The sequence below is a fragment of the Leopardus geoffroyi genome, chromosome D1 (genome assembly GCF_018350155.1).
Source record: "Leopardus geoffroyi isolate Oge1 chromosome D1, O.geoffroyi_Oge1_pat1.0, whole genome shotgun sequence".
Taxonomy (NCBI): Eukaryota; Metazoa; Chordata; class Mammalia; order Carnivora; family Felidae; genus Leopardus; species Leopardus geoffroyi.
The window spans coordinates 107,078,621-107,091,963 of record NC_059329.1 but is presented as its reverse complement, the minus strand read 5'-3'; the positions used below and the strand labels follow the sequence as shown (position 1 = coordinate 107,091,963).

The 13,343-nt window shown below is 53.5% G+C and overlaps 1 protein-coding gene and 1 long non-coding RNA gene across 4 annotated transcripts; one reads left to right on the top strand and one right to left on the bottom strand.

The window, feature by feature from the left end:
- Positions 1 to 2,563: 2,563 nt before the first annotated feature.
- On the bottom strand, positions 2,564 to 4,952 carry PLAAT4 (phospholipase A and acyltransferase 4). Of its 3 annotated transcripts, XM_045485662.1 has the most exons (3): positions 4,375 to 4,952; positions 4,103 to 4,203; positions 2,693 to 3,137 (listed from the first exon to the last, which is right to left on the bottom strand). In XM_045485662.1, the coding sequence occupies exons 1-2, from the start codon at positions 4,738 to 4,740 to the stop codon at positions 4,129 to 4,131; spliced, it is 441 nt and encodes a 146-aa protein (XP_045341618.1). In that variant the 5' UTR covers positions 4,741 to 4,952; the 3' UTR covers positions 2,693 to 3,137; positions 4,103 to 4,128. The 3 variants fall into 3 exon arrangements, with proteins under 3 accessions (XP_045341616.1, XP_045341618.1, XP_045341617.1); XM_045485660.1 differs by lacking the exon at positions 4,103 to 4,203 and having other exon boundaries at positions 2,564 to 3,137; XM_045485661.1 differs by having other exon boundaries at positions 2,693 to 4,203.
- Positions 4,953 to 7,818: 2,866 nt separating this feature from the next.
- LOC123601860 lies at positions 7,819 to 12,867 on the top strand. The gene is made up of 4 exons (XR_006714271.1): positions 7,819 to 8,008; positions 8,123 to 8,207; positions 10,589 to 10,724; positions 12,429 to 12,867. It is a non-coding gene; the product is annotated as an uncharacterized LOC123601860 (long non-coding RNA).
- The last annotated feature ends 476 nt before the right edge of the window (positions 12,868 to 13,343 follow it).

Genomic DNA, 13,343 nt, shown 5'->3' with positions numbered 1-13,343 from the left:
AGTTCTGCCGAGAACAAGGACTGTCCAGAGCGAGTGCAACCATTTTGTCAGCTTATCATATGAAAATAAAGTATGCTTTTATTAATTATATATATATATATATTTTACATTTTATTGGAATCCGGTTTATGGAAGTCAGTCTAGAGCGTAGGAGCCTGGTCCAGTATGTTTTATTTTATTTTTATTTTTATTTTTTAATTTTTTGAGACAGAGCGTGTGCCAGCAGGGGAAAGGGGCAGATGGAGAGGGAAGGGGAGACAGAGAGAGAGAGAGAGAGAGAGAGAGAATCCCAAGCAAGCTCCACTCTTAGCATGGACACAGGGCTCTATCCCATGACCCCAGGATCATGACCTGAGCCAAAATCAAGAGTTGGACCCTCAACCGACTGAGCCACCCGGGAGGCCCTGGTCCATTATATTTAAAATTTTTTTTCAATGTTTATTTATTTTTGAGAGACAGAGCACAAGTGGGAGAGGGGCAGAGAGAGAAGGAGACACAGAATCCGAAGCCGGCTCCAGGCTCTGAGCTGTCCGCACAGAGCCCGACGCGGGGCTCGAACCCACGAACCGTGAGATCAGAGTTGGAGGAGCTGAAGTTGGATGCCGAAGTTGAAGGCTTAACTGACTGAGCCACCCAGGCGCCCCAACGGTCCGTTACATTTTAAAACTTGATAGCAACACACTTTTTTTTTGTTGGTTTTGGCTGCAACTTTTTTTCATATCAGTTTTTCTCTCGGCTGCAGAGAATAATAATTGTATTTTCCCATGTAGTAGTGAACTTATGAAGGAAACAACTTTTTATTGAGCCCCGGCAGTACACCAGGCATTGTGATGAATGCTGGGGTCCCACTGTAATGAGCTCACACGGTCTTACCTCCTGGGGGTCCTTGCAGTTCTGATAGATGGAGGGATATTAGTAAAGGAACCACATAGATCAGTGTTCAATCCCCACGGTGACAATTGCCGTAAAGGGCAGATATGCCCCGAGACCACTAACGGGGATATGACTTGGTCACGCAGGCCAAGCCCACCCTGGAAGGGCCTGGAAACTTCCACTGTCCATTTTGGTGCAACAATTGGTCCTGGCAGGAAACGAGGTCCAGGGAGGCGAGTCTTAGACAACAAGGAGTAAGGAAGCCTCTGCCCCTCTCTCTGGGCCTCCCATTTGGGCCCAGACTCTGTACAGGGCAGTGGGGCCCTCTGACCAGAGTGCGGCAGGCATGGACCCTTCTGGAATCCTCAGATGGGGGCGGATAGTCCAGCCTGGCAGTCTGAGCGGGGCCCCCTTTGATAGTAGCAACTGCGAGTTACTCTCTGTTCTTGAACCTTCAACCTTCTGAGAGCCCTGCGTTTTATAGGGGGGGTCTTGTGATTAGCGCCAGCCTGGTCTCTGCAGCACGGGGGGATTAAGGAACGCACCAGCTTTCACATCCTTGAAGGGTACAGCCCAGGGGAGGGTGACATCCTTAGTGCTCAAGCCAGAGGGGGAGTGGCTGCGGTGACCACCATGGAGTGGCCATTCATCAGGGTCACCGGCGGCAGAGGCTGGCTGAGGAGGCGAGAGACCATGGAGCTTCTGAGACCGCACCAAGGGCTTGCTGGAAAGTAACGGAGGGATACTCAGAGGAGGCTAATTTTTTTTTTTAGAGAGAGTTTATTTTTTAGAGACTTTTTATTTTTATTATTATTATTTTTTTTAATTTTTTTCAACGTTTATTTATTTTGGGGACAGAGAGAGACAGAGCATGAACGGGGGAGGGGCAGAGAGAGAGGGAGACACAGAATTGGAAACAGGCTCCAGGCTCCGAGCCATCAGCCCAGAGCCTGACGCGGGGCTCGAACTCCCGGACCGCGAGATCGTGACCTGGCTGAAGTCGGACGCTCAACCGACTGCGCCACCCAGGCGCCCTTTTAGAGACTTTTTAGATTCACGGCAAGATTGAGAAGAAGGTAGAGATTTCCCATACACCCCTTGTTCTCCCCCAGGCACAGCCTCTCCCACCATCAACATCCCTCCCCAGAGGACCCGTGTGGGTTACGACGGACGAACGGCATTGACACACCGCAATCCCGCCAAATCCACACTTTACCTTTGGGTTCACCCTTGGTGTTGTGCATTCTATGGGTTTGGACGAACGTGTAATGATATGTACCCGTCGCTATGGTCTCATTCAGAGTTTCACTGCCCTAAAGATTGAGGTGGCGAATTTTCACCATTCCACCCACGGGCAGCTTGAGCGATGGCAACGTCGGCATGGAAAGTTAACATACTTCCGTCTGGCAGTCCCAGGTGGGTGAAGACTAGGCCCTGGAGTTGAAAAGGAAAACTGAAAGGAAGGCTGGATGAAGAAGGTACTTGGAAAGGTGTTGGGAAATGTTTACGCACCAGGTGGTGTGGCTGTGCCAGGACATAACTGAGTTGTTGGGGCACTTTTGCACCCCGACAGTAAAATGAATGATGTCTCGTGACAACAATGGTTGTGGAGTGATGTAGAGTCTACATGGAGTGATGTAGAGTCTTCATGGAGTGATGTAGAGTCTTCATGGAGTGATGTAGTGTCTACACGGAGGGGTGTAGACTCTCTACATGGAGTGATGTAGCGTCTACATGGAGTGATGTAGACCACCCGTTGAATATCTGCTGGTTACCAGACACCAGGAGTCTTCTCCACATCACCTTGCCTTATGTAATCCTTATCCCCGTCCCAGAGAAGGGGGACTGAAGCTCTGGCAGTCCAGAGATTTTCTCAAGGTCACTCAGCTAGAAATTGCAGGGAGAACCCCACAGGTGTCGAAGTAGTGTTCCTTCCTTCCTTTCTGGTTCAGAAGTCTACAAAAATATAGTGGAAGTCCTTCTTGAGGATACATTTACTTGATTCATTGGTCTTGGCACAATTAGCCCATCCTTCAGCCAGTGAGAGAGGGAGAGGGAGAGACAGAACGACAGGTTGCTGGAGGTTGAGGGTCCGGTAGACAGAGGAGCCATGGGGTGTCTCCGCTGGTCTCTGCAGCTGAAGGATTTGGGGCTCCTTCGGGCTGTCATTGCTTTTGGGATCATGTCTTCACAAGCGAGTAGCCAACCATGCCTAGAATGCCGAGTCCCAGGGACACCCCTCCTCCAATCAGGGTATGTTCCACGTGAAAGTGAATAGCCCATGTTCAACATCCACCGCAAATGCAGGCCAGTTCTCCCTCTCTTCCAAGGGCCTGGAGTCTCCTCATCCTCCTGCCCTCTGAGCTGGCCAGCCCAGGAAGATGCTGGATGAGTCAGAGGGGCCCCGGGAGATGGGGTTGTGAACGCTTCTTACTGGTGAGCTTGTCAGGGTTTGTCCTGACACCTGGCAGGATGGGCGGATGGGATCCTTTCGTGTGAGCGTGCTGGGTGAGAACATTTGTTCCTGACTCTGAGTGGGGAGGGAGGAGGCTTTGTGCCTGGTCTCCCAGAGCCCGGGCTCTGGGGCTGAGCCTGGGAACGGCTCTGCAGTCGGGGCTACACCCCTGCGGAGGGAGGGCTGTGCCAAAAGCCGAGGAGAGACTTCAGGAGACTAGGGCCACGGGCAGCGTACTTCGGGTTCACTGTGCATGGTTGCCAAGTGCAGCCTGGAAACTTCTATGCCCAGCCCCACCTCGGCCCTGAACGCCAGGCTCCTAGGTCCACCTGTGACTCAACATCTCCACCTGGAGGTCTAACTGGCCACCCACCACCACATCCAAATTCTGGATTTCCCTTCTCAAACCTGCTCCTCCCGTCCTTATCCTCGTCTCATCCAGGGGCCCCCGTCCACCCAATCAACTGGGCCTGGAGCCCCGGAGGTGCCGCTGTACGGTGGAAGGGAGCAGAGACTCCAGAGAAGGACTGCTGGGGTTCGAATCCCACCTCTGCCACTTATCAGCTGTGTGTTTTGAGACAACAAACGCGGAAGACTGAAGGGGTGGGGGCAGACCCCGTGCCCCAGGTCTTACATAGACAAATGCTTGAGCCATTACATAGGCCCGTGGACCTTGAGCACACCCCCTGCCTGTGTGCTCTTTTTCGGAGACGAGTCACGGTGCTGGGTTGGCCCAGACTCTTCCTGACGACCTGTGGGGGCATCACGATCTACCTTTAGAGGCAAAGGATCCTAGAAGGTCAGACTGGCAGGCCTCCAGAGGTCCTCCATCCAACTCCTCCTACACATGGGGAAACTGAGGACCTGAGAGCGACCTGTCCGAAGACCCTCAGCGGATCAGAAGTGGATCCGAGACTTGAGCTCGGACGGCCCGACTCCCAGCCAGTGGGTCATGGTGAGTCTCCCCTCTGGCCACACAGCCTGGTCACCCCCAGCCCCGCAGCAGCCCTCCAGGGGGAGAGGGCTGGCCCCAAAGAGGGTCTTACCTGCCTGCCGTGGGGCACACCGTATCTCAGATCGGTGACGAAATGCTCACAGGTCTTGCCCAGAAGCCTGTACTCCATCTCCTCACCAATCTTCTTCTTCGCAGAACAGATGATCACTTTCACAGGCCGTGGTTTGTACTTGTGGTCCAAGTGGTTGTTGACCCTATAGCGGCAGCGCCCCACCACGTCCCGCAGGAGCTCTCGTGTCACCACCGCCTTGCTGCGCAGAACGGAGCAGATGATGGAGAAGCTGGCCCCCAGGAGGTCACCTGGAGTCGGAGACACGTCACGGGGAGCCGCTGGGGAAGCCAAGACCGAGACAGAGAAGGGGCGGGGCGAGGAAGAAGGCCGAGGGGAGCACCCCATCGAGGTGTCGGTGTTTGCCTTTTCACCGATGGGACCGGAGGAGCCACAGATTTTGTTCTTTTCACTTCACAAGCTGTGGGTGTTTTTTTCAAGACACCGAATGTCACGGCTGCTTGTGCCAGTGGCGTCGTGTCCCATTACACGGATATATATCGGCCATCTGACCAAGCCCTGATTGCTGAGCATTGAGGTTGTTCAAAAATCTCGCCATTATAGACAATGATAGTCAAACGTTTATAATTCATCTTTGTGCCCTTGTACATTTCTGAAAGAGATCAAGTTTATCTTAGCACCCACTGCGAGGCACACACTGTGCGGCTTTTCAGATATTACCTACTACTCTCCTTTTTAACTTTTAAGGTGATCATCTCCATTTGACAACCAATATTGGTGTCGGGCCAGGTCATCCAGAGGATATGACCACCGCTGACCCGTGACCTGGACGGCAGCGGTCAGAGGCTCCCCACTCCCTCCCTGTCCTTGGAACGTGCATTCTGCTTGCCTTCCCTGCTCCCGGACCCATGGGACCCCGCTCGATTACTCAAACAGGACGGGCATGTTCAAGGGCTGCTCAGGAAGAAACCAACTCAGGTTTCCCCGGTTAAGCTCTTTTCTCAGTTCCTCTCGTTATGTTTTTTTGGGGTTTTTTCTCTTGGAATTAAAAAAAAATCTTTGTTTATTTTTGTGAGGTGGGGGGAGGGGCAGAGAGAGAGAGAGAGAAGGAGACACAGAATCCGAAGCAGGCTCCAGGCTCTGAGTGGTCAGCGTAGAGCCCGACGCGGGGCTCGAACCCACGAACCTCGAGACCGTGACCTGAGCCGAAGTCGGACGCTCAACCGACTGAGCCACCCGGCCGCCCCTGGTTGCTCTCATTATGTTAACAAATATTTTGGAAATTCTATTTCCAACGGTCCTTACTTGGAGGAGTCAGGTGGATCACATAACCGTCTCCCACATAGATGGCCCAGTGCTCATAGCCAATCTCAATCAGGTCTCCAGACTTGGGTTCTCCATGAAACTGCAACAGAAAAACCCAAGATGGCGTAGGCAGCTTTCTAGGCAACAGCAGAGACCCCAGTGGGGGCCCCGTAGCTTGGCCTGAGGATCCCCCCACTCCCTGGCCGATACTCATCACCGGGTCAGAGCCTGGAATGGGAAGGAAGTCCTAGCCCCCGTGGGGGCCTCAGCCTTCTGTCTCTTTTAGAGGTTTCTCCACAACTGGGGGCTGGAAGCTTGGAAAAAAGGACCCCGTGGAACGGGAGAGTGGAGATTTATTCAGTGCGTGTGTATTATTTCTTATGTACGTGTGTGCCCGCATCGTACGGGGGTGCGTGGGCACACGTGTGTGTGTGTGCACATGTCATATGCACTTTGTTGCGTGTTCTGTGTATATGCACATCTCTGGGTGTGTTGCATGTGTTGGGTTTGAAGATTCGTGTTGGGTATGCTCATGTAAAACCACCGAGGGCGTGAACGCCCACGTGCAGGGGAATTGTGCGCGCGCTCCTGAGAGTGTGGACGTCACAAGCTGCGTGTAAAACCCCTTCACTGGGGTGTAAAACCCCCTCACGCCCGGGTGGCTAAGTGGGTGGAGTGTCGACTCTTGATTTCAGCTCAGGTCATGATGCCAGGGTCGTGGGATTGAGCCCCACGTCAGGTTCCATGCTGAGCACAGAGCCTGCTTGGGATTCTCTCCCTTCTCTCTCTTTCTCCCCTGCTCCTGTCTGAGTGCTCTCTTTCTCTCTCTCTCTCTCTCTCAAAAGAAACAAAAGAGAAGAAACATTAAGAAATCGCTAAAACAAACAAAAAACCAAACAAAACCCCTTCACTGAGGCTGGGAGCCCCACACCCTCCCCAGCCAAGTCGGGCAGGTGAGTCACCGGCTTCTCAGACTGGCCCTCAAGTCCTTGTCACACCTCTTGGCTCTGATAGTCCATGGCCACACCAGGCATCTGCCTTCCTCCCCTTCCTCGCCTCTTTCCTGCCCCTCAGCATCCCACCCCCCCGGGTGCCACAGCTTCTGAGTTGAGAATTTTTCAGTTGGTCTCCCTTTCTGTGCCTTGATCTTAGCAAACGACAGCCCCCTATCTCTCATTCCAGGTCATCCGATCGGAGCCCCGGGGTCAGTTTACCTTCACCATCTTTTTCTTGCCAATATCCAACAACCAACGCTGACCCTGGAAGTTTCTCCCGACTTCGCTTCCTCGTCCATCTCCTACCCTCCGACTTGGTTCAGGGCAGCCGCTGTCCCTGCCTCTGAGATCCTCACAGCCTCCTTTTTTCCTTTGTCTTTTAAAATTTTATTTATTTTAAGTAATCTCTCTTTTTTTTTTTTAATGTTTATTTATTTTTGAGAGAGAGACAGTGCGAGCAGGAGAGGGGCAGGGGGAGAGGGAGACACAGAACCCGAAGCAGGCTCCGGGCTCCGAGCCATCAGCCCAGAGCCCGGCGCGGGGCTCGAACTCACACACTGTGAGATCATGACCTGAGCCGAAGTTGGACGCTCAACCGACTGAGTCACTCAGGCGCCCCTATTTTAAGTAATCTCTACACACAACATGGGGCTCAAACTCACGACCCCGAGATCAAGAGTCACGTGCTTCTCTGAAGGAACCAGCCAGGCCCCCCCCCCCGAACCTCGCAGCCTCTTGACTGTCACCGTCCCTGCTACCCCACATCCAGTCTCCCCAAGGCCCACTGTGGCCTTCCCAAAGGGCACATGTGGCCTCAGGGCAAAGGGCATGCCCTTTGGGCAGCCGCTCCCAGGCCCTCCTGAGCAGCCCTTCCTTGCCCTCTGCCCCCCCAGGATGACTGAATGGCTGTGTCTGCCTCCCATCACCTCCCCTCCTCCCCTCCTCCCCTTCTCTCCCCACACCAGACACCCCTCTCCGAGAAGCTGCCCCCCAGGGCCCCGGCCTGGCTCGGCTGCCACTCCCTGGGGTCCCCAGGCCCCTAGGACGTCCCCCTCCCTCTGCATGGATCACGTCTCACTGGCATCCTCTGTGCCTGTCTGCACCTCCCCCCCCCCCCCCCGGGGCGGGATCCTGTATGCTGCCCCTCCCCCCTTCACCTCCAGGATCTGGTGAAGGGCCGGGCTTGGCATGGGGGCAAAGGAAATCTCCGCGGGAGAGGGGCTGGAGCATCAGCGGGGCCAGGACCCCCTCCCCGCTCCTCCCCTCTCTCAGCCAGGGCGGCGCAGGGCCAGGGATGGTCACCGTGTTGGAATCAAAAGGGGATTTTTCACTCTGAGATTAAATATCTAAATAAGGTAGGGCCCAGAAACTGTCCACGGTAGCTGGTGGCAGATCAAATGTGACCTGGGGCCCTGCCCGAATAAGGAGACAGTTGCCCAGGCAATAGAGCCAGGATTTTGTGTTGGCAGGGCTGACAGGACGGGAGATCGAGAGCCAGGAAAGCTCACATTCAGGACACATGCCCGGGAGAGAGGGAAGGACAGAGCTGAGCAGGTACTGAGCTCGGAGGCTGGCAGGGTGGGGATCCACTCACTTCCCAAGTCCTGGCTCCCCCTCTGCCTATGCACCCCACCCGGCGGCAAAGCCCCCAGCCACCCACCCACGGCTCTTCCACGGGAGGCCCCTGGGCCCCACGCTGTGCCAGACGGGAGCCTCAGCCCCAAGCCCTAGCCGTCCTGCAGGGCAAGGGACTTTTTCAACAACAGAGGGTTTTCCATAAACGCCTTCTAGAGCCTTTCCGAGGTCTGGGGTTAACTGTGCCTAAGGCCAGACTGAGGCCTTTATCGGAGGGGGCCCCCTCCTGCTGTAGAGCCACCAACAGAAAGTTCCAGGGAGCCATGGCTGTGTCTGGTGGTGTTTGCCACTGGTGAGCCGGCTGTTGTACCAAAGTTGAGTTTTGCTTTCGCTTTCCTTTTGACATCATTTAGAAACTGCTCAATGCTAAACTTTTTTTTTTTTTTTTAAGAGAGACTAAACATTTCCTCTAAAGGGAAAGCCGGGAATCACTTACCCCAAAATCATGGAATCACTGTGGCTCGTTATTGAACCCAGGCCTGATCTGCTCGCTGCACGAGAGACACAAGAGTGTTGGGACAAGGAAAGTGATTTTATTCGAGAGAGTCAGCTAACCCAGAACATGGCCTTCTGACATCCCAATAAACCACCCTCCTGTGTCGTTGCAAGCAGGGGTTTTACAGGAGAGACGTGAAGAGAGAAACCAGCTCATACAAGCTCTTGAGCAGTCAGATGTCTTCAATTAATGGGGGCCAGGCTCAGGTTCCCTAAGAAACTTCAAACAGAATTGATTACTAAAAGCTTCTCATGGGTTTCGGGAGTGACAGGCAAGAATGTGCTGATTATTTTGCACAATGTGTTTTGTCTTAATGCAGTCATCCCAGTAAAATCTGATGGTCAGGGGCGCCTGGGTGGCTCAAGTCGGTTAAACTTCTGACTTCCGCTCAGGTCACGATCTCCCCGTGGGTGAGTTCGAGGCCCGCGTCGGGCCCTGTGCCGACAGCTCAGAGCCTGGGTCCTGTCTTGGAATCTGTGTCTCCCTCGCTCTCTGCCCCTCCCCCACTCACACTCTGTGTCTCTCTCTCTCTCAAAAATAAACATTAGAAATTTTTTTTTTGTTAAATAAAACAAAAATTCAAAGGTCAGCTAGTTTCCCTTCAGGCTTACAGTACAGTGTGCAAGCAGGTGTAATGCGGCAGAACGAGGGAGGGAGAAGGGTTCAAGGCAAAATGAATTCAAGACGGAGTTAGTCTTGCTGTAGCTTCAAAGCCCCCTGGAGGCCGTCGGTCAGCTGCCAGCAGCCCCGAGGGGCGCATTTTCACCTGGCAATGTCCAAAAGTGGCAAAGGAAGAAGGTTCTCATCACTGGTCTCTTTTTTCTCCTGGGAGTCAAAGCTTTCCCACGATCCCCTGCCTGTCTCGCTCCCACGCCTTCACTCCCCAGCACTGGGTCCTAAACCAGTTGTGGGCTTCCTTGGATCCGAGGCAGGGCTCTTGCTGCCCAGTGAACCGCAGGGCCCTGTGAGCCTGGGGGAAGGCCAGGGGCAGTGTGTGTGTGTTTGGGGGGGGTGGGGAGATGGCCACTGGCGAGGCCACCGATACAGAAGAAGCCCTCACTCACCTCCTTCCCATCTGCTGTCACAACAGCTTTGTTATAAGGCCACACAGAGGCTGGAGACCGTTTGCAAACAACCAGACTGGTTCCCTATAGGATCTGGCAGGAAAAGTGGGGGCAGTTGACTCAGTGACCGGCAGAGAACGTAACAGACTTGCCGTGATGCGGACAGAGCCCCCATCGGAAGGAGCTTATGCCTGAGGGGCTCAGGGAGGGCACTGCCTCTGCCAACATGACCCCCTGCCCCCTGGTTCTCTTGACTAGACCTTCTGACGGTTCAAGGTCTGTTGGCTCCTTTGGCCTTGGCCCCAGAACGGCACCACCCATTCTGTTTCCAAGTGAACTTCATTTGTAAAAGGAGCCGAAGAGACTGGAGGGGCCAAGGGCAGGCTGCCCCACGATGGGCCACCTTGGCTTGAAGGTTATTTTTCGGTTAAAGGCAATCAGATTTGGCAACAGATTCAGGAAAAGCATTTGTCCTCTTGCACAAATGCCGAAAGGAATTTAGATGGGAGCCTTGCTCTGGGAAGAGAATTGTCACCACAGATAACTACATTATGCCATGAACCGGGTATAATAAACAGGGAGGAACCAGCAAGGGCTGTTTGATTAAAGTCCTCTGTGTCTCACCGTCTCTGGGTGGCCTGGCAATTATTTGCTGACCAAATAGTTGTGGATTCCCTGTAGGTACGAAGCTAAAGTTGATTTTCTCTTGTTAATCTGTCTCATCTCCATTTAATTTTCAGTCCAGCTCAAAGGATCTTGAAAGGGCAGGGGAAAGCCTTCCCCCCTGATAAGTCATGACCATTCACGTCCCTGCACTGAGGTCACGTTCAAACTGAAAAAAGAAGAAGAAGGAAAAAAACCCCCACAAAAACCAAAGTAAGTCGCAAGCAAGGTCTTGTCTCTTTCAAGCGGTGTCACTTTGGGCGGTCGCCTCTCTCTCCCGGTCTCAGTTACCTCCTCTTTAAGACGGAGGGCTTCGTCTTGGTCAGGCTAGAGGCTGTGAGTCTGCGGATCTGGAGCCTCAGGAGGGATGGTGACTCTGATCATTGCTGACCCAGCTGGAGCCACCTCTGTCCCTGGACTTCAGTTGCTGAGGCCTGACTCCAGGTTCAAAGTTGGTGGGTGGTTTCGGCAGGTGGTCTGTTAGGTGGTCTGTGCCTCTGCCCCCAGCGGCTCCTCCCATGCTTACCCATCCGGGACTTGCCGCCGGCCACATCCCTCCTGCCTTTCTTCCTCGAGGGCTCTGCTATCAGGTCTGATCAGGACCCGAGCAGTTTTTGGCACTGACGTGGCCTGACAAATGTTCAGCGAGGCCTAGGAGGTATTCCGCGTGTTTGCTGCCCAGCCCGGATATTTCTAGGGTCTTTCCTCATTCTAGCCAGTAAGAGATCAGAACATGAACCTTCTTGGGGCGCCTGGGTGGCGCAGTCGGTTAAGCGTCCGACTTCAGCCAGGTCACGATCTCGCGGTCTGTGAGTTTGAGCCCCGCGTCAGGCTCTGGGCTGATGGCTCAGAGCCTGGAGCCTGTTTCCGATTCTGTGTCTCCCTCTCTCTCTGCCCCTCCCCCGTTCATGCTCTGTCTCTCTCTGTCCCAAAAATAAATAAACGTTGAAAAAAAAATTAAAAAAAAAAAAAAAAAAGTAAAAAAAAAAAAAAAAGAACATGAACCTTCCACGAGAACCCACGGAGCAGGGAGGGCAAGGCAGCGGGGGCAAGAGGGAGGCCGTGCTGGCTGTCCAGGTTGGGGAGCAAAGGCCAAGGATTATCTCAGCGTCGAACTCGGAGATGACTAAAGTGCGCGGTGCCCGGCACACGGTGTAACCTCGCCTTGCACCTTTATTCAGCAGGGACCCACTGAGCTCCTCCTGTGTGCCAAGCACCGCTGTAGGCACGCGCCCGTGATCAAAATCAGGCGATAACGAATCTGTGCCACCGTGGCTCTGACTTTCTCACTGGAGAGACTGGACGAAAGTGTAGTAAGGGAGGTATTATGTTAGATGGCCACACGCTGAGCAAAATGAAGAAGAGGATGGGGCTGGGGCTGAGGGGGAGGTGCAATCTTAGGTAGTGTTGTGGGGACAGCCTCCCTGAGTCATGAACTCAAGGAGGCAGGAAGCGAGCCCTTCGCGTGTATGTACACGCACAGTGCCCCGGGCAGTGCAGCAGCTATTGCAAAGGCCCTGTGGCCACACGTGTCTGCCAGGGTATCCGGAGCCAGGGAGCGGGTCACAGGAGAGGACTGCCAAGAGGTAACGGTGAGCCCTGTTTACATGGGGGCGGCGCTGCCTCCCTAAGGGCGTTGAGTCTTACTCTGAATGAGATGGGATCCGCTGGAGGGTCTGGCACGGCAGGGATGCGACCTGATCCGGGTAGTTTTTAGAGACTCCCTCTGAATCCTGTGTTGAGAATAGCCCGCGGGGTCCCGGGTAGAAGCAGCGAGAGCAGCCCGTAGTATTCTGGGCAATAGACCAGCGAGAGGTGATTGGATTCTTCGTATATGTCGAAGGTGCAGTTTGCTAGGGCTGCCGTAGCAAATAGCACAGACTAGGTGGCTTCAATGAGAGAATTTTATCTTCTCAGGATTCCGGAGGCTGGAAGTTCAAGATCAAGGTGTCCACGGGGTTGGTTTCTTCGGAAGCCTCGTGGCTTGAAGATGGATGCTTTCTACCTGGATCTTCACATGGTCTCCTTTCTGTACATGTCTATGTCCTAATCTCTTGCCTCGTAAGGACACCAGTTGGCTTAGGACCCACACATAGGCCCTCATTTTAACTTAATTGCCCCCTTAAATACCCCATCTCCGAACACATTGTGAAGTGTTGAAGGTTAGGATTTCAACACATGAATTTGGGGCGGGGGGGGGGGAAACCTGAATATTCAACCTATGACATTTACCTTCTGGCAAAGCAATGTAATCCAGGTTTGGCTTCTACTTTCCCTGTCCCTCCCCTGGAATCTGCTATTTTTCCAGGGAGCCTGGTGCCTTTTAATGGATAAAGGTATGTAGAAAGCAAAATTGGATCATTGAAGTAGTTTGGATTTCATTCCTGTACCTTTTTTCTTAAATTATTTTTACTGTTTATGCATTAAAATTTTTTTTAAATGTTTGAGTGAGAGAAAGAGAGAGAGAGAGAGAGCCAGAGACAGAGTGTGAGCAGGGGAGGGGCAGAGAGAGAGGAAGACACAGAATCCAAAGCGGGCTCCAGGCTCTGAGCTGTCGGCACAGAGCCCGGCACGGGGCTCGAACTCATGAACCGCAAGATTATAACCTGAGCCGAAGTCAGATGCTTAACCAACTGAGCCACCCGGGTGTCCCAGGTCCTATATCTTGGGGCCAAAAACCTCCTGATGGGGACATAGAGCACGTCTCTCTGAAACAGTGTAACACGCTTCACTGTCAGGATATTCCTCCGGGGAATCAGGGTGCCTTCCAGTCTGTATCCCCTTCCCTACTGCCAACATATAAGCTGGGATTTGCAGTTACCTAATGGATGA